Source organism: Phacochoerus africanus, chromosome 1 (genome assembly GCF_016906955.1).
Source record: "Phacochoerus africanus isolate WHEZ1 chromosome 1, ROS_Pafr_v1, whole genome shotgun sequence".
In the NCBI taxonomy this organism is placed as follows: Eukaryota; Metazoa; Chordata; class Mammalia; order Artiodactyla; family Suidae; genus Phacochoerus; species Phacochoerus africanus.
The window spans coordinates 159,550,242-159,568,329 of NC_062544.1; the positions used below are offsets into that span (position 1 = coordinate 159,550,242).

General features: G+C 40.3%; 1 protein-coding gene across 3 annotated transcripts in view; it reads left to right on the plus strand.

The window, feature by feature from the left end:
• Positions 1-10,605, plus strand: part of ESYT3 (extended synaptotagmin 3) — a 52,391-nt gene extending 41,786 nt beyond the window's left edge. Inside the window, exons 18-23 of one of the 3 annotated variants that reach the window (XM_047783250.1) lie at positions 1,611-2,092; positions 2,763-2,861; positions 3,395-3,526; positions 9,090-9,195; positions 9,969-10,018; positions 10,350-10,605. In XM_047783250.1, the coding sequence (XP_047639206.1) occupies positions 1,611-2,092; positions 2,763-2,861; positions 3,395-3,526; positions 9,090-9,195; positions 9,969-10,018; positions 10,350-10,386 (906 nt within the window). In that variant the 3' untranslated portion in view covers positions 10,387-10,605. Of the gene's footprint in view, positions 1-1,610; positions 2,093-2,762; positions 2,862-3,394; positions 3,527-9,089; positions 9,377-9,968; positions 10,019-10,349 lie in introns of those variants that run through there. The other 2 variants (XM_047783240.1, XM_047783255.1) reach the window with 2 other exon arrangements.
• Positions 10,606-18,088: the final 7,483 nt, after the last annotated feature.

Here is an 18,088-nt window from a genome sequence, read left to right on the forward strand (position 1 = left end):
GTTGATACTTTTTCAAGGTGACTCATTTCTACATTTGATAACTTGGGTTGCAGACATATGTTCAGTGTTACCTTTATGACCTGGGTTGAAGTTGTTCACTTCTAAGGAAGTTCTGCTTTAGCTGCAACCAAGCACCTCAGGGATATTACAAACCTGGGTACATTTTTTTTTTTTTTTTTTGGCCATGCCAGCAGCATATGGAAGTTCTGGGCCAGGGATTGAACCTGAGCCATAGCAGTGACCCAAGCTGCTGTAGTGACGCCAGATCCTAAATCTGCTGCGCCACAAGAGAACTGCCCTGGGTACATTTTTATGTTAATTTTTAAACTTTGGGTTTCAAGACCCCATAGGTAGTATAAATATTACCCAAAATTTATAGGAGACAGGCCAATGAGTTTCTATAATCTCAGGAAAGACTCTATTTCCCTCCCACCCCCCAACCAGAGTATAGGGTGAGAAAGATATATTTCTTGGCATCAGTCTTTGCTGGTGAGTGAAATGTTTATCACAGACTACTTTTTCACTAATGATATCCTGCCTTCATGGGTCCTACATTGACCCAAGTCCTCTTCTCCTTAACTGCATGGATTCCAAGGTTGATAAATGATCCTGGGAAAGTTAACCTTTATTTTTCAATTTTCTCTCTCTCTCTCATTTATTTATTTATTTTGCGGCATATGGAAGTTCCCAGGCTAGGGGTCGAATTGGAGCTACAGCTGCTGGCCTATACCACAGCCACAGCAATGCAGGATCTGAGCCGTGTCTGCCTACACCACAGCTCACAGCAATGCCAGATCCTTAACCCACTGAGTGAGGCCAGGGATGGAACCTGCAACCTCATGGATACTAATTGGATTCATTTCTGCTCTGCCACGGTTGGAACGCCTTTAAATTTATTTATTTTCTCCCTCTCATTTTTTAAACCTAGGGATTTTCCTTTTTTGTGAATTTGGCTGTGCATTTAAAATACTGACATTCCTAACGAGGTTTTTATGAATATTTTGATCACCATATTGCTGGAAATGGAATTTTTATTAAGAGTCTTAGTGACTGATGGGAAAAGGGGAAGGAGAAACACGATGGCTGAGGTTTGAAATTTTGGTGCTAGGATCACAGGGGTGTGTGTGCATAGGAAACACATTTTAGGGAAAGCAGTGGTGAATAAGGTGACAGCCAGAAATGACCACATCTGGAGGGCAGCTGGTGATATATGTGACGGTTAAGGTGAAGGCAAGACTGGAGGTGTAGATGGGAGTCCTCTGCACAGAGGGGAAGTGTGTACTGTGAGAATGGGCCAGGTCTCCAGCAGCTAGTAGGAGTGTAGAGAGAGAAGGGGGTCAGTACTCAATCTTCATGAAGATGAGTGAGGCAAGAGGAAGAGAAAAGGCAGAAGGTCTGACTAAAGGGAGCCAGAGACAGAGCTTAAGGAAGATACAGTTTGGGAGTAAAAGTCCATTGAACTGAATGAATAGGAAGGAACTGAGTTTTAAGAAAACTGTTCTTTCCAGAAAAGAGAGAGGAACCACTTCTCAGAGGTTAAGATAAGAGCAGAGGCTAGAAAGTGGAAGTGGTAGGCCCAGCCCATAAACAACCCTGTCATCTGCCTGCAGTTTCTGCGCATGGAAGAGCGAGAGCTGAGAAGCCCATACACAGGACCTGAAGCCCTAAAGAAAGGCCCTCTGTTTGTTAAGAAGATGGCCACCAACCAGGACCCAAGAGCCCCACCCCAGGAAGGCCCTGCAGATTTGCCGTGCCCCTCAGACCCTGCTTCTGATACCAAGCAAGCCTCCAAGAGCACCACAGCCACCACTGCTGCCACCAAGCCCACACCTCAAGAGATGGGCCCAGAGCCCAAAGGCAAGGACAGTGCCAGAGGGTTCTGTGAACCCATGGGGGAGAAGAAGAGTTTGGCCACCATCTTCCTGACTGTCCCAGGCCCCCACTCTCCAGGGCCCATCAAGTCACCCAGACCCATGAAATGCCCTGCCTCCCCATTCGCATGGCCGCCCCAGAGGCTGGCTCCCAGCATGTCCTCGCTCAACTCCCTGGCCTCTTCCTGCTTTGACCTGACAGATAGCAGCCTCAACATTGAGTATGCACCTCTCTGCTTAGTCTTTTCTACAATCACCTGCATGAAAAAAATCTCCCTGGATGGAAAAGTAGATATGAACTTACTTTTCTTTGAAAGTTATAGTTTTTCACAAAATGGCTTCATGAGTGGCAGCATGGTGGGATAGAAAGAACATAAGATGGGGGGAGAGAAAGCACGTGTGCACGCACCAAAAAGTCCATTGTAGCTCTAGCTACATACTGATTGTAAAACAGATGCTGGATTTCGGTTGTCAAGGTTCCTTACAGCAGAAACATTCCTGACTTCTAAAGAGATATACTAGGATCATATGGAAAGCTCAGAATTTGGAATTATATAATCGATGGATGCCATTTATTAAGTTTTTATTGGGCTTAGCATGTTATTCCATTCAATCTTCACAATAACCCCACAAGGAAGCGCTTACTATCAGAAAGATCAAATAACCCACCCAAGGTTCAACAAGAAATCACAGTATAAAGGCAGATACCACTCCGGGATTTAAGCTCTTCCTTCTGTGAAGTAGGGTAATTATACATGAATGTTGAATAGAACTGACTTCTAACTAAAAGGAACCTTGCTGAAAATTATTAACTGATGTGCTTCTGTTGTGGGGGTGGGGGGTGGCCAGCACTTGTAATGGCAAGAGAAATGATAAGCCCTTTCTTTACAGAGGCGGGGATCTCAGGCATCGGGGGCTGGGTGAGATTCAGCTCACAGTGCGCTATGTGTGTCTGCGGCGCTGTCTCAGCGTGCTAATCAACGGCTGCAGGTAAAGGGATGCTAGAGTCAGGGAAGGTCTTTTGAGAGCATCAGGTGACCAAAAATTAGAGTGGGCAGCACTTGGAGCAATGGCAGGGGCAGGCAGCCCCAAAGTTGACAAGGTAGACATTTGGAAGGAATGAGGTTTGAAGGCCTGCATGCTGCACATGCTCTAACTAGATCCTCAGTGGTGTTGGTGGGCCCCAGAGCCAAGGACTTTGCTCAGACAGGACCACTGCAAAACTGTCTGGGGTGGCTTGGAGCCAGGACATTTTCTCAAGTGAGAATCGTCAACTTCCTCTAGATGGAAGGTACTTGGCTCTACTATAAACTTTACCAAAATACGTTTTTAAAACCACAAGTCTAATGTTTCGTCCTCCAAATTCTGCAGACTTTTGCTTTTCTGGTCATCTAGACTACAGGGCATTTTTATCCTCAAGGCCATCTAAAGCTGTATGGCTAGTACAGCTTTCTCCAAATGAGCATTTTCAGTATTTCAAAACCAGGGGCCTTTTTTCTTTAATGTCTTTGAAACCAAATCAGAAACCTGACACCCTGTACCAGCAGTGGAGCTGATCCCTACGTCCGTGTCTACTTGTTGCCAGAAAGGAGGTGGGCAAGTCGTAAGAAGACCTCAGTGAAGCGGAAGACCCTGGAGCCCCTATTTGATGAGACGTAAGTGGCCCAGGTGGCCTGACTGGAGTGCCTCAGCCATTTGAGTTACTTGCTGAGCACTTCTTGTGTGCCTGGCAGCTGCGAGATTCTGGGAAAGGCTGGGGTTGAATAGGATGACATAGTCCATGCCTTAAGTCTTTATACTTTAGTGGAAGAAAAGGACTCCCAGCGAAATTTAGCAAAACAGCTACCTACTTTTCTTGCCAATAGGGGCTAAAAGTGTTCCTGATTATGAAATGTTTCATATTTCTCTTTAAATGAAACCTCTTTGGCAGTAAAAGGATTTGAATCTGGTCTAATAGGTTTTCTTTCAATCAAAAATAAAGATACCTTGAACTTAAAGACCTAAAATTTCCTTCAAAGCTCTAAGCTCTTTGGCCTGTCTTCCCTCCTGCAACAAAGCATAGGAGGCAGGTAAAACAGATACCCTCCCCTAGCTTGTCCACCCATGTCCTTGGGGACAAAACTAGTAGATTCTAATCACTGCTTTTGATGCTTCTGTAGTGGCAAGTCTTACCCTAAATATTCTTGATTTCAAGTTGACCACAAGATACAGAAGTCTAAGTCTCATCATTGCTTCCTTTTGCTTTGGGTTCCTAAGAAAAGACATTGTTAAGTAGTCTAGGAAGAAAGATTCAATAACTACTCATTTTTAAAAGAATTTTACTGAGTCCTTTTTGGGTCATGTCTAAGGACTAATATGTTCCTTCAGAAGCTACATTTTTAGTTCATCAATATCAAGAAAGAGTATGAGGAGAGAGAATTTATTCATTCAGTATTCACTAAACACTTTATATCAGACACCATCCTGTATTCTACAGCCACACAAAGTGAATGATGTTGCCTTCATAGAGAGCTCTGACACAGTTATAAGACAATGTCAGAGAGTTCCCATCGTGGAGCAGTGGTTAACAAATCCGACTAGGAACCATGAGGTTGTGGGTTTGATCCCTGGCCTTGCTCAGTGGGTTAAGGATCCGGTGTTGCTGTTGCTGTGAGCTGTGGTGTAGGTCGCAGACGTGGCTCGGATCCCGAGTTGCTGTGGCTGTGGGGTAGGCTGGCGGCTACAGCTCCGATTCGACCCCTACCCTGGGAACCTCCATATGCCGTGGGAGCGGCCCTAGAAATGGCAAAAAAGACCAAAAAAAAAAAAGTCAGAATTGCTATATGGAAACACAGGAGGCTGACTTTTGTGACAAACCTGTTAGTAATTATCTTTCAAAACTGTCACAGCAAGATACGCCCGGATTATCTGCAGGGCAGACTTGGCAACTTCCATCCTAAATGTAAACCTAGAAGTAGGAATCTAGAGGTCTCTTGTTGAGTACATGACCCGTACCACATACATTATAATTAAAATACCCAGTTAATGAGATAAAAGTAGCAAAACAACGAGTTAGTTTTATAGGGAGCATTTCTCCCTTCCACAATAGATAGAAAGTTTCTATCAGCAGAAACTTTGCCGGCCAGAATGGAGTAGCACAGTATATTCAAAGTGATGAAAGGAAGAGCTTCCAACCAAAAATACTCTACCAGGGAAAGTTATCATTCAAATTGAAAGAGTTTTCCAGACAAGCAAAACTAAAGGACTTCATCACCACTAAACTAACTTACAAGAGATTTCTTTAAGCTGGGGGAAAAAAAAAAAGGGATGCTAGCCAGTAATGAAAACATATAAAAGTATAAATCTCACTGGTAAAAGTAAATGGTAACTAATCACTTAAAAGCTAACATAAAGGTTAAAAGTCAAAAGTGGAGTTCCCGAGGTGGCCCAGCGGTTAACGAATCCAATTAGGAACCACGAGATTGCAGGTTCAATCCCTGGCTTTGCTCAGTGGGTTAAGGATCTGGCATTGCCGTGAGCTGTGGTGCATTGTGCAGATGCAGCTTGGATCTGGCGTTGCTGCGGCTGTGGTGTAGGCTGGTGGCTACAGTTCTGATTAGACCTCTAGCCTGGGAACCTCCATATGCCTAGGGTGTGGCCCTAAACACACACACACAAAAGCCAAAAGTAATAAAAAAATGAGCTGTAACTATAGTAATTAAGGGGTATACAAGATGAAATGATATAAAATGTGGGGTGATGGAGAAAGGGTAAAAGTATAGATTGTTAGACTTGGGGTGGCCAAGGGAGAGAGGGAGGGAGTGGGATGGACTGGGAATTTGGGGTTAATAGATGCAAACTATTGCATTTGAAGTGGATAAGCAACAAGATCCTGCTGTATAGCACAGGGAACTATATCCAGTCACTTGTGATGGAACATGATGGAGCATAATGTGAGAAAAAGAATGTATATATGTATGAGTGGGTCACTTTGCTGTACAGTAGAAATTGACAGAACACTGTAAACCAACTATAATGGAAAAGATAGAAATCATTAAAAAAATAAAATAATACTATCACAGCAAAAAAAAAAAAAGTATAGACTATTAAAAGTTGTAATATGTAAGCCTAATGGTAACCACAAAGCAAAACTTATAGCAGGCACATAATTGATAAAAAGAAAGAAATCTAAGGAGGCCATTAGAGAAAGTCATCAAAGCACAAGAGAGCAAGAGAAGAAAAAAGGAACAGAGAAGAACTACAAAAGAGCCAGGAAAAAATTAGTCAAATAGCAATAAGCACATATCAATAATAAACAAAATCCAAAGTTAGCAGAAGGAAGGAGATAAAGTTCAGAGTGGAAATAAGAGGTTTTTTTTTTCAAATTAATGAAACTTAGAGCTGGTTCTTTGGAAAGTTAAACGAAATTGATAAATCTTTATTTAGTTAGATTCACCAAGAAAAAAAGGACACAAAATCAGGAAAGAGGAGCTGTTAAAATTGATACCACAGAAATTCAATTCAAATGATCCTAAGAAACTAGTGTGCATATTTGAAACTAGGGTGCAAATTATATAACCTAGAAGAAAAGGATTAATTTCTAGAAAGATACAACCCACCAAGACTGAATTATAAACATAAAGTCTGAACTGATTACTGGTAAGAAGTTTGAATCAGTAATCAAAAATCTCCGGAGTTTCCGTCATGGCTCAGTGGTTAACGAATCCGACTAGAAACCATGAGGTTGCGGGTTCGATCCCTGGCCTTGCTCAGTGGGTTAAGGATCCAGCGATGCCGTGAGCTGTGGTGTAGATTGCAGCCACGGCTTGGATCCCACATTGCTGTGGCTCTGGCGGAGGCCAGTGGCTACAGCTCCGATTCGACCCCTAGCCTGGGAACCTCCATGTGCTGCAGGTGTGGCCCTAAAAAGCAAAAAAAAAAAAAAAACCAACAACAACAACAACAAAAAAAAAACAAAACCCAATCACTATCTTAAACTATATACAAAAAATTATCTCAAAATGGACTAAATACATGACTATAAAAGCTGAAACTATGAAACACTTAGAAGTAAATGTGGGTTAAGCTCCTTGATGTCCATCTTGGTGATGATTTTTTGGATTTAACACCAAAAGCAAAGGCAACTAAAGCAAAATAAACAAGTTAGACTACATAAAACTAAAAGTTAGCTTCTGCACTGCAAAGGGAAGCCATCAACAGAATGAAAAGGCAACCTACTCAATGGTAGAAAATACTTGCAGATCATATATCTGATAAATAATTAATATCCAAAATCTATAAAGAACTCATACAGCTCAAGAGCAAAAAAATCTCAATAGAAAAAAAAATTGATTTTAAAATGGGCAGAGGGAGTGTCTGTCGTGGCTCAGTGGTTAATGAATCTGACTAGAAACCATGAGGTTTCGGGTTCGATCCCTGGCCTTGCTCAGTGGGTTAAGGATCCAGCATTGCCGTGAGCTGTGGTGTAGGTCACAGACACAGCTCGGATCCCTCATTGCTGTGGCTGTGGTGTAGGCCAGAAGCTACAGCTCCAATTAGACCCCTAGTTTGGGAACCCCCATATGCCATGGGTGTGGCCCTAAAAAAAACCAAAAAACAAAAAACCGCTGAATAGACATTTTTTTCCAAAGAAGACATACAGATGGTCAGCAGGTACATGAAAAGATGTTCAGCATCATTTATCATCAGAGAAGTGACAACAAAACCACAGTGGGATACCACCTCGGACCTGTCAGACTGGCTATTATAAAAAAGACAAGACATAACAAGTGTTAGAATGTGGAGAAAAGAGAACCCTTAAGCACTCTTGCTAGGAACATAAATTGGGGCAGCTGCTATGGAAACAGTATGGAGGTTCCTCAAAAAAAAAAAAAAAAACAACTACTATATAATCCAGCAATTCCACTTCTGTGTATTTATCAAAATGAAACAACACTAATTCAAAAAGATTATGCATCCCCATGTCTACCATGCCATTATTTACAGACATGGAAACAATCTAAATATCCTTTGATAGATGAATGGATTAAAAATGTGTGTGTATATATATATATATATATATATATATACACCATAGAATATTATTCAGCTATGAAAAAGAAAATCTTGCCATTTGTGACATGGATAGACATTGAGAGCATTATGTTAAGCAAAACAAATCAGAAAAAGATACTTATGATTTCATTTATATGTGGAATCTAAAAATACCAAAAACCAAACCAAAAAAACCAAGCTCATGAATACTGAGAACAGATTGGTGGTTGCCAGAAGTGTGGGGTAGGGAATGTTTAAAATAGGTGACAGGGGTCAAAAGGTACAAATTTCCAATTATAAAATGAGTAATTTATGGGAATGTAATATACAGCATGGTGACTGTAGTTAATAATACTATATTACATATTTGAAAGTAGCAAGAAGAGTAGATCTTTAAAGTTTTCATCACAAGAAAAAAATTTTTTTGAACAATGTATGGTGATGTTAACTAGATTGATTGATTCATAATATATACAACAACAAATATATACAAATTGCATCATTATGAAACTATTTATGCTGTCACATACTTCAGTTTAAAAAATGAAAAGATTATGGGATTACATGAAATCATGTGTATCAAACTTTTGAAAATTGTAAAGCACTACAGAATTTAAAGAATATTTCAAGAATTGGAAGACTGAAAAAAAAACTAGTAGTAAGTTTAGAGGCCTCTTGTGAGTATAAGACAAAGCTTGTATACTGAGATTCCTCTACCTCACTCTACAGGCAGAAATGGGAATAGGCCACTATTTTCCGTGCAATTCCAAAAAACCTGATTATTCAGCATCCTAGCCCTTAGCTGGTCCAAAGAAACAACCTAGAAAGGGGTTTCATTCAGATGGTCCTATGAGCAGGCAGTGTTCAGAGAGAGGGGGAGCTGAAAGAGTGGAACCAAGGTAGAATCAGAGAAAGAGGCAAACCTCAAAGCACAATAGTCCAAGGAACTTCTCAGAGAGGCAAATAGCCTCTTGCTGCTTCCAAGATTTGTGAATAACATAGAATAGTGATTATCTATAGTAATGATGCATTGAGTATCTGCTGTAAGCCAATACTGTTCTAGATGCTCCTCTCAATAGTCTGTATCTTCAGTTTTAAAGGGAAGAAAATGGAAACGCTTGAGATTTTCAATAAACATGACTAAAATATATAAATCTCACTTCCTGACTTTTTTGCTTCTTGAAGATTTGAATTTTTTGTTCCCATGGATGAAGTAAAGAAGAGGTCACTAGACGTTGCAGTGAAAAACAGCAGGCCACTTGGCTCACACAGAAGGAAGGAGCTAGGAAAAGTAAGTACAAGAGGGACTCTTGGTACTCTTTTCCTCCTGGTGGCCAACTGGAGTTCACTGGTGGAACACACCCTTGCAAAATTTCTGAACATTACCATAACTGACTTCAAGGAAGGTACAGCCTCATTGGTGGTTTTTTGTTTTATGTCTTAAAAATATTCTTAAAACTCAAGTAATTAATATGGTAAACCCTATTTTAACAAACTTGAAAATATCCAAGTTTGGCATTGTACAAGTATTTGAACCTGTACTATAGTATTAAGTATTGTTCTGATCAGTACAGCACTGTGTGTCACTTGGGTCTCACATCAGGATTTTTGTGGTGAATGGGATTTTACTTAAGTAGAAAGTAGAAAAAACATAATCTTCAGGAAGATGCGGAGAAGAGACAAAAATATACACTTTATACTCATTTTTAAAACCCGCTTCTGTGAGGTAGGTGATGATATCCTCATTTTTACAGTTGAAGAAATGATGGTGTCTTGCTTAAAATTCTGGATCAGTTAGTGAGTAAAGGCATGTTGTTCTCTCTCTCTAAAACATTCATAAATAAATTCCTGGGGTACAACTGCAAAGAACAATTCACCTTTTTCCAGGACACTGAGGTCAGTGTCAGTACTGTCCTTTTGGGAAGGTTCCATATTGAAAGCCGAAGGAAAAAGAGCTCCTGCTCAAAACCCAAGAGGGTTCTTTTTATGATCAATGTCGTTCTCACAATTTGTTTCCATTTCATCAGCTGTGGGGAAGGGAACTGATTATGTGTGTTTGTTTAGGTACTGATTGATTTATCAAAAGAAGATCTGATTAAGGGCTTCTCACAGTGGTAAGTGAGCCCTGTCATTTCATCACATTAATCTGCTATTCAAGACATTTGTTTCAGTTGACCACATTCAGGTTCTTCCCTTTTCAGTACATTTTAGCCCCTTTATCAAGGAGGGAGAAGTTATCATCTTTATTTAAAGCTTTACTGCCTGTAGATTTCACTTCCCTAAAGGACCTCTGTAAGCTCTGGTTTTAACCCTTGCTGACCAACTTACAAAGAGATGGGTTCTGCTGGTCCCACAGAGGCCCAGGTAGGACAGAGTAGGCACTTGCCTGATGCCACCACAACACACTCTCGATACTAACACAAGTCCAATCCAAATGTCTTACAGGTATGAACTGACTCCAGATGGACAGCCCAGGAGTTGATGATGAACAACATTATCGTCTTTATTTTAAAATGTGTACATATGTATATTTTGTACTTTAAATCAGAACAGCCATTTGAAAAAAAAATTATATATACACATTATTGTGTACAGTATAACTGCATGACTGGATACTATTAGGAGGAGCAGTAAACACATGTAAAAGCAAGAACTACTCTGGGTTTTTTTGTTTTTGGCCACAATCATGGCAGATGGAAGTTCCCAGGCCAGAGATCGAATCTGAGCTTATGACCTATACCACAGCTGTGGCAATGCCAGATCCTTAACCCACTGTGCCAGTCCAGGGATCATACCCAAGCTGCCACAGAGACAACACTGGATCCTTAACCTGCTGCACCACAGCAGGAAGTCCAAGAACTATTCTTTCTTGGTTGGATTTGTTTAAATCCAGAAAGAAGTAGGGTATTCGTGCCTGACAAATTATCAGACCCTTGGGGTGAATTTGCACCTTTGGAAAAATTATATAGGCCACTTGACTGAGGATTTGCCTGAATGTATGCATCAAAAGCATCCTGTCTCAGACACAGAGGGTGCGGGAGGTCTGTTCATGGAGCAGCTACCAGTATTCCTGGCAGCAACTGACCAAGGGAGGAAGCTGCTTTTATGGGACTAAAAAGTAACCTACTCAAAAGTGCTAAGAGCTAACACTACCTAAGTTTTGCTGGCTGCTACCTCTGGTACTTCTCTGCCTGAAGAATCTTATTTATTTATTTTTTTTTGGTCTTTTTAAGGCCACACCCATGGCATATAGAGGTACCCAGGCTAGGGTTCTAATAGGAGCTGTTGCTGCCAGCCTACACCAGAGCCACAGCAATGCCAGATCTGCGCCATGTCTGCAATGCTGGATCCTTAACCCACTGAGCGAGGCCAGGGATCGAACCCTCAACCTCATGGTTCCTAGTCAGATTTGTTTCCACAGCACCATGATGGGAATTTGTTTGTCTTTTCTGCCTGAAGAATCTCATTTGGAACTAAAATATGCTTTACCAATGGCAGCAATGTTACAGTGATAAATACCCCAAGTACTCCAGCGTGGGATGGCCCAGGACCAAACTCCAGCATGTGGTATTACTTCCATAGGAAAATGCAAGTTGAATTCCAAACCCAGGTCTCCACCTGCATGCCCACAGCAGAGCACTGGAGACTGCTGCTGAGTGTCAGTGCCAGAGAGAAAAGTGGGCTTTCTATATCTCTCTCAGACAGGTTTGGGAATTCTGCTCCAAGTTTCTAAGATATAGCTGGTTTGCCTAAACATGTTAAAAACAAAATACATAAACTGTATATTTAAACAAGTGCCTCTTTTGCATTTCAGAATACAAAGCCAACTATTCTTGTCCTCTTTCACGTTCCTAGAGCTGCTGTCAAGGTCACATCCTCTTTTCTCTTACCTACTCAGGCAATACCCCCTACCATCAGTTTCCTCTCCCCACTACCTTCACTGCCACTTCTCTGAAGAATGGCAACATCTTAAAGATTTTGTCATGTTACTCTCACTTAATTTTTATCTATTATTTCTTTTTTCTACGAGATTAAAGCCTACACTTTGGGTTTCAGACCTAACATAATCAGGTCTCCAGTTTTTTGCTTCTTTATTCATGTGCAGATGCTCTATTCCAGAATAGTCCAAGTATAGCCTGCCTACTAATCCTACTCACCTCTTAGAGGCCTATCTCAAATAGACTTCCTCCGTTAAGCTGCTCCACAGTGAAAGGGCCTCTCCCCAGCCCCAATCCCCCGCTGCCCTGTAGCATCTATCATCAACACTGTACATTTTTCATTTTAACAATCCCCTGCCTTGTAACATTTCATTTTTGAAAATATTAAATATCCACTGAGGTCACATGCTAAGCAACTACTGCATTTGGTATTTAATGTTTCTGTTTACTCTCCAATTGTGCTATAAGCTACTTAAACTGATTTTCACCCCCATCATCTAAGAGCATGCTAAAGTACATAACAAATGTAATAGAATTTGTTTCTGCTTTTTGAGTGACAAATTCTCATAATAAAATGGGACAACTGATGCCTCTCCTATCTACCTCACAATGGCATTGTACTGTTCAATAAACAGACAAGTGCCTTGAAAATGATAAAAGTGCCAGAGGAGATATAAGGGAATCTATCAGATATCACAGCCTGAATATTAGCAACCCTAAAACAAACATATTACTGAGCAAGATGGCGGACACACCAGACAAGTGAAAACCTATCCTTCCTCTTCCAAACACATAGAAAACCTAGTTAAACCATAACATTAATTTTAACATGGTTAATTAAAAAGTAACACAGGTAAAGTTCCAATGATGGTCCCAAAAGGAAATCTAAAGCAGAGTATAGGAGTTGAAGGGGCTGTTTTGAAGAGAACCAGGATTTTAGCACACAGAACCAGAAGGCAAGGCTACTATGTAAGGGACAAGAAGCCTAAAAAGCTTTGTCATCAGAAAATGCCATGGCTGCCAGTGAGGGCAAGGAATTGGTCAGCAATGGGTGGAAATAATCAGGTAGTCTCTCCTACAGGAACACAGGGTCTAAAGCTCCACACAAGTAACTTGATGTAGAAATACCCACACCTTGAAACTAATGTGAAAATTGGTTTAGAACCTGGAACCTCATAAGGCTCTGATGGAGGCAACCACAAAATTGGCCCTTGGGGTTGCCATTCCCATCTAGGGCACATGTGGGACCACCGCAGCACATGATTTCCAATAAAGAAAGCTCACAGGCAAAAGTTACAAAATTTTAAAAGTATGAAGCACATGGGAATATCAAACTGAAAATGGCCATATATATTTCGGTAAGAAGAAAATGTAACATTAGGCAGAAGTGGCATGTGGAAAACAAGGGAGAACATAGCAATCTGTAAAATATGTTGGTAAACCTAAGTCCTGATTGTTTAAGAAATATAAACAAGCAAGCAACCAAAAATGTTTGCAAAAACTATGTTCAAAAACACAGTGGCAGAGTTCCCGTCATGTCTCAGTGGTTAATGAATCCAACTAGGAACTATGAGGTTGCGGATTTGATCCCTGGCCTTGCTCAGTGGGTTAGGGATCCGACGTTGCCCTGAGCTGTGGTGTAGGTTGCAGACATGGCTCGGATCCCGCGTTGCTGTGGCTGTGGCAGTGGTGTAGGCCAGCAGATGCAGCTCCGATTGGACCCCTAGCCTAGGAACCCCATATGCCACGGGAGGAGCCCAAGAAATGGCAAAAGACAAAAAAAAAACAACACAGTGGCACTGAAATGCTAGTAGTGACATCTAAGAAGGTCCATGAAGCTGGTTAAGAGAAATATTAGTGTTCAAGTCCTTATTTAAGAAAAAGATAGTTATAACTCATGAAGCTAAGTATGTGTCAATTATTGGTTTATTACCATTCATCTCCAAATTAACTCATCTTTGCCCTGCTTTGACATTAGAGACACCACAGCCTCCTCTCCTTTGCCAGGGGGTTTGATGTTGGGCTTGCCAATTGAGGGCATTGTGGTATGTGTAGTTAGGCAAGAAAAAAACAGGTATATCTCCAAAAGAATAAAATACCTAGGAGTAAACCTACCTAAAGAGACAAAAGACCTGTACTCTGAAAACTACAAAACACTGATGAAAGAAATCAAAGATGACACAAATAGATGGAAAGACATCCCGTGCTCTTGGATTGGAAGAGTTAATATTATCAAAATGACTATACTAACTAAGGCAATCTACAGATTCAATGCAATCCCTATCAAATTACCAAGGACATTCTTCACAGAACTCAAACAAAATATTTTAAAGTTTGTTTGGAAGCACAAAAGAACCAGAATAGCCAAAGACATCCTGAAAAAGAAAAATGGAGCTGGAGGAATCAGGCTCCCGGACTTCACACTATACTACAAAGCAACAGTCATCAAAACTGCATGGTACTGGCACAAAGACATATAGATCAGTGGAACAGGATAGAAGGCACCTACAGCCAACTCATCTATGACAAAGGAGGCAAGGATATACAATGGAGAAAGGACAGCTTGTTCAATAAGTGGTGCTGGGAAAACTGGACAGCCACATGGAAACGAATGAAAGTAGAACACTCCCTAACACCATACACAAAAATAAACTCCAAATGGATTAAAGACCTAGATAGAAGACCAGACACTATCAAACTCCTAGAGGAAAACAGAGGCCACTCTGACCCAAACCACAGCAACATCTTCTCAGATCCACCTCTTAGAGTAATATGTAAAAACAAAAACAAACAAATGGGACCTCCTCAAACTTCAAAGTTTCTGCACAGCAAAGGAAACCCTAAACAACACAAAAAGACAACCCACAGAATGGGAGAAAATCTTTGCAAGTGAATCCACTGACAAGGGATTCATCTCCAAAATTTATAAACACCTTCTGCAGCTCCATACCCAAAAAACAAACAACCCCATCCAAAAATGGGCCGAAGATCTAAACAGACACTTCTCCAGAGAAGACATACAGATGGCCGAGAAACACACGAAAAGATGTTCAGCATCACTCATTATTAGAGAAATGCAAATCAAAACCACTCTGAGGTACCACCTTACACCAGCCAGAATGGCCATCATCCAAAAGTCTACAAACAATAAGCGCTGGAGAGGGTGTGGAGAAAAAGGAACACTAGTACACTGTTGGTGGGACTGTACATTGGTGCAACCAATGTGAAAAGCAGTATTGAGATTCCTCAGAAAACTAAACATAGAACTACCATTTGATCTAGCAATCCTACTCTTGGGCATCTATCCAGAGAAAACCACGACTCGCAAAGACAATGTACTCCAATGTTCATCGCAGCACTATTTACAATAGCCAAGACATGGAAACAACCTAAATGTCCATTGACAGAGGCGTGGATCAAGAAGATGTGGTACATATACACAATGGAATATGACTCAGCCATTAAAAAGAACGAAATACCACCATTTTTTGCAACATGGATGGACCTAGAAATTATCATGCTAAGTGAAGTCAGCCATACAATGAGACACCAACATCAAATGCTTTCACTGACATGTGGAATCTGAGAAAAGGACTGACTGAACTTCTTTGCAGAACAGATGCTGACTCACAGCCATTGAAAAACTTATGGTCTCCGGAGGAGACAGTTTGGGGGGTGGGGGGACGTGCTTGGGCTGTGGGATGGAAATCCTGTGAAAACAGACTGTTATGATCATTATAACAACTACAGATGTGATAAATTCATCTGAGCAATAAAAAATTAAAAAATTAAAAAAACAGGTATATTTGATGTTATATGCAGATGATACAATCATGAGCATAAAAATCCAAAATAATCTAAGGATTAAACAGTTAATCAGGATTAACAACCTTTTACAAGGTTGCTAAATACAAAGTAAATATTTAAAAATCGATTTTAATTCTCCGTTCCTGAAACAGTTATAAAATGAAAAGAGATACATTTATAAATGTACAAAAAATCAAAGATTACAAGTACATCCAACAGCAATCCCTCTAGGAAAATTATGAAACTTCATTAAGAAATGTTAAAGTAGGAGTTTCCGTCGTGGCACAGTGGTTAACGAATCTGACTAGGAACCATGAGGTTGTGGGTTCGGTCCCTGCCCTTGCTCAGTGGGTTAATGATCCGGCGTTGCCTTGAGCTATGGTGTAGGTTGCAGACACGGCTCGGATCCCATGTTGCTGTGGCTATGGTGTAGGCCGGCAGCTGCAGCTCCGACTTGATGCCTAGCCTAGGAACTTCCATGTCCCCTCTCAGGGGTAGCCATAAAAAGTAAAAACAAAAAGCAAAACAAAACCAAAAAAGTCCATAAGAGCACTATATATATAGTCACAAAGAAAGTCTTAATGAATTCCAAAGATTTAATACCAAAAAGTCCATGTTCTCTGACTACAATGGAATACAATTAGGAAAAGAAAAAAAAAAAAAAAAACCATAAGAAACTCTACGTGTTTTCAGACAACACTTCTATACTTCCACTTTTAACCAGGACAGTATAACCCAGAAGCACTTGTACCAACCAAAACCAAAATCAAAACAAAACAAAAATATGAAACCATAGTTTTCAAGACAGTGGGTATCAGGTATATGTCGATACAAAGACCTGCACGTGAATGTTCACAGCAGTTTTATTTGTAGTAGTTCAAACTGGAAATAACCTAAATTTCCATCAACAGGTGAATGGATAGACACATTAAGGTATATTCACGCAATGGAATACAAAACAGCAATAAAAATGGACTGTTAATACATGCAATAACATGCAAAAAATCGTGAAATAACTATGCCAAGTGGAAGAAGTTAATAAAAGAATATATTTTAGAATATATTTTATGGTTCCACTTATATAAAATCCTATGAAAGTTCTTTCATGGCTCAGTGGGCTAGGGATCTAGCATTGCTGTAGCAGCAGCATGGGTCCCAGCTGTAGTGCAGTCTCCATCCCTGGCCCAGGAAATTCTGCATGTTGTGGGTGCAGCCAAAAATAAAAAAGTAAAATCCCATAACAGGCAAACTAGTCTATGACAATGGAAGGGAGATCAGCTGTTGCCTAGGAATGGGATGGAATGGGGTGGAATTACAAAGGGGAAAAAAATAAATTTAGGAGTGATGTTCCAAATGTGTATATGTATGTATATCAGAAATGTATACTTTATTTATTTTATTTATTTATTTAGTCTTTTTAAGGCTGCACCCATGGCATATGGAGGGTCCCAGGCTAGAGGTCCAATCATAGCTATAGCCGCCAGCCTATGCCACAGCAACGCGGGATCCGAGCCCTGTCTGTGACCTACACCATAGCTCACGGCATCGCCGGATCCTTAACCCACTGAGGGAGGCCAGGGATTGAACCCATGTCTTCATGGATGCTAGTCAGGTTTGTTAACCCCTGAGCCACGATGGACCTCCTCAAATTGTATACTTTAAATATGCACAATTATATGTCAACTATACATCAATAAAACTAAAAAAAAATCAAGAGCTAAATAATTGCAGTACTTATATTTTAATAACTAAAATTGGATAAAGTAGATCTGATAGAGCCTAATGTTCTTCCTAGGAGTGGTACTACTGCTCTCAGTGGCCCTCCAAAAAATTCCAAGATCTCTGAGGAAGAGCTTGTAAATTTATTTTTTATTTTATTTTTATTATAGTTGATTTACAGTGTTCTATTTATGCTGTACAGCACTGTGACCCAGTCATACACATATATACATTCTTTTTCTCATATTATCTTCTATCATGATCTACCCCAAGAGATATATAATAGGACCTCATTGCTCATCCATTCTAAATGAAATAGTGTCCATCTACCAACACCAAAGTCTCAGTCATCCCACTCCCTCCCTCCCCCTTGGCAACCACAAGTCTGTTGTCTATATCCATGGGTCTGTTTGTTTCTGTTCTATAAAGAGGTTCATTTGTGCCCTATTTTACAAGTGATATCAAATTGAAAACCTCTGTTTTAAACTAAGAGTTAACCAGAGGCTTTTAAATTAGCAGACAAATTTAGATTAACTTAATTTTTACATTATATTTCTTTCATGTAAATGAAAACTATAATGAGGTCCACCTTACACTGGTCCGAATGTCCATTATTAAAAAATCTACAAATAACAAATGCAAGAGAGAATATGCAGAAAAAGGGAACTCTTCTACACTGTTGGTGGGAATGTAAATTGGTGCAGGCCACTATGGAAAACA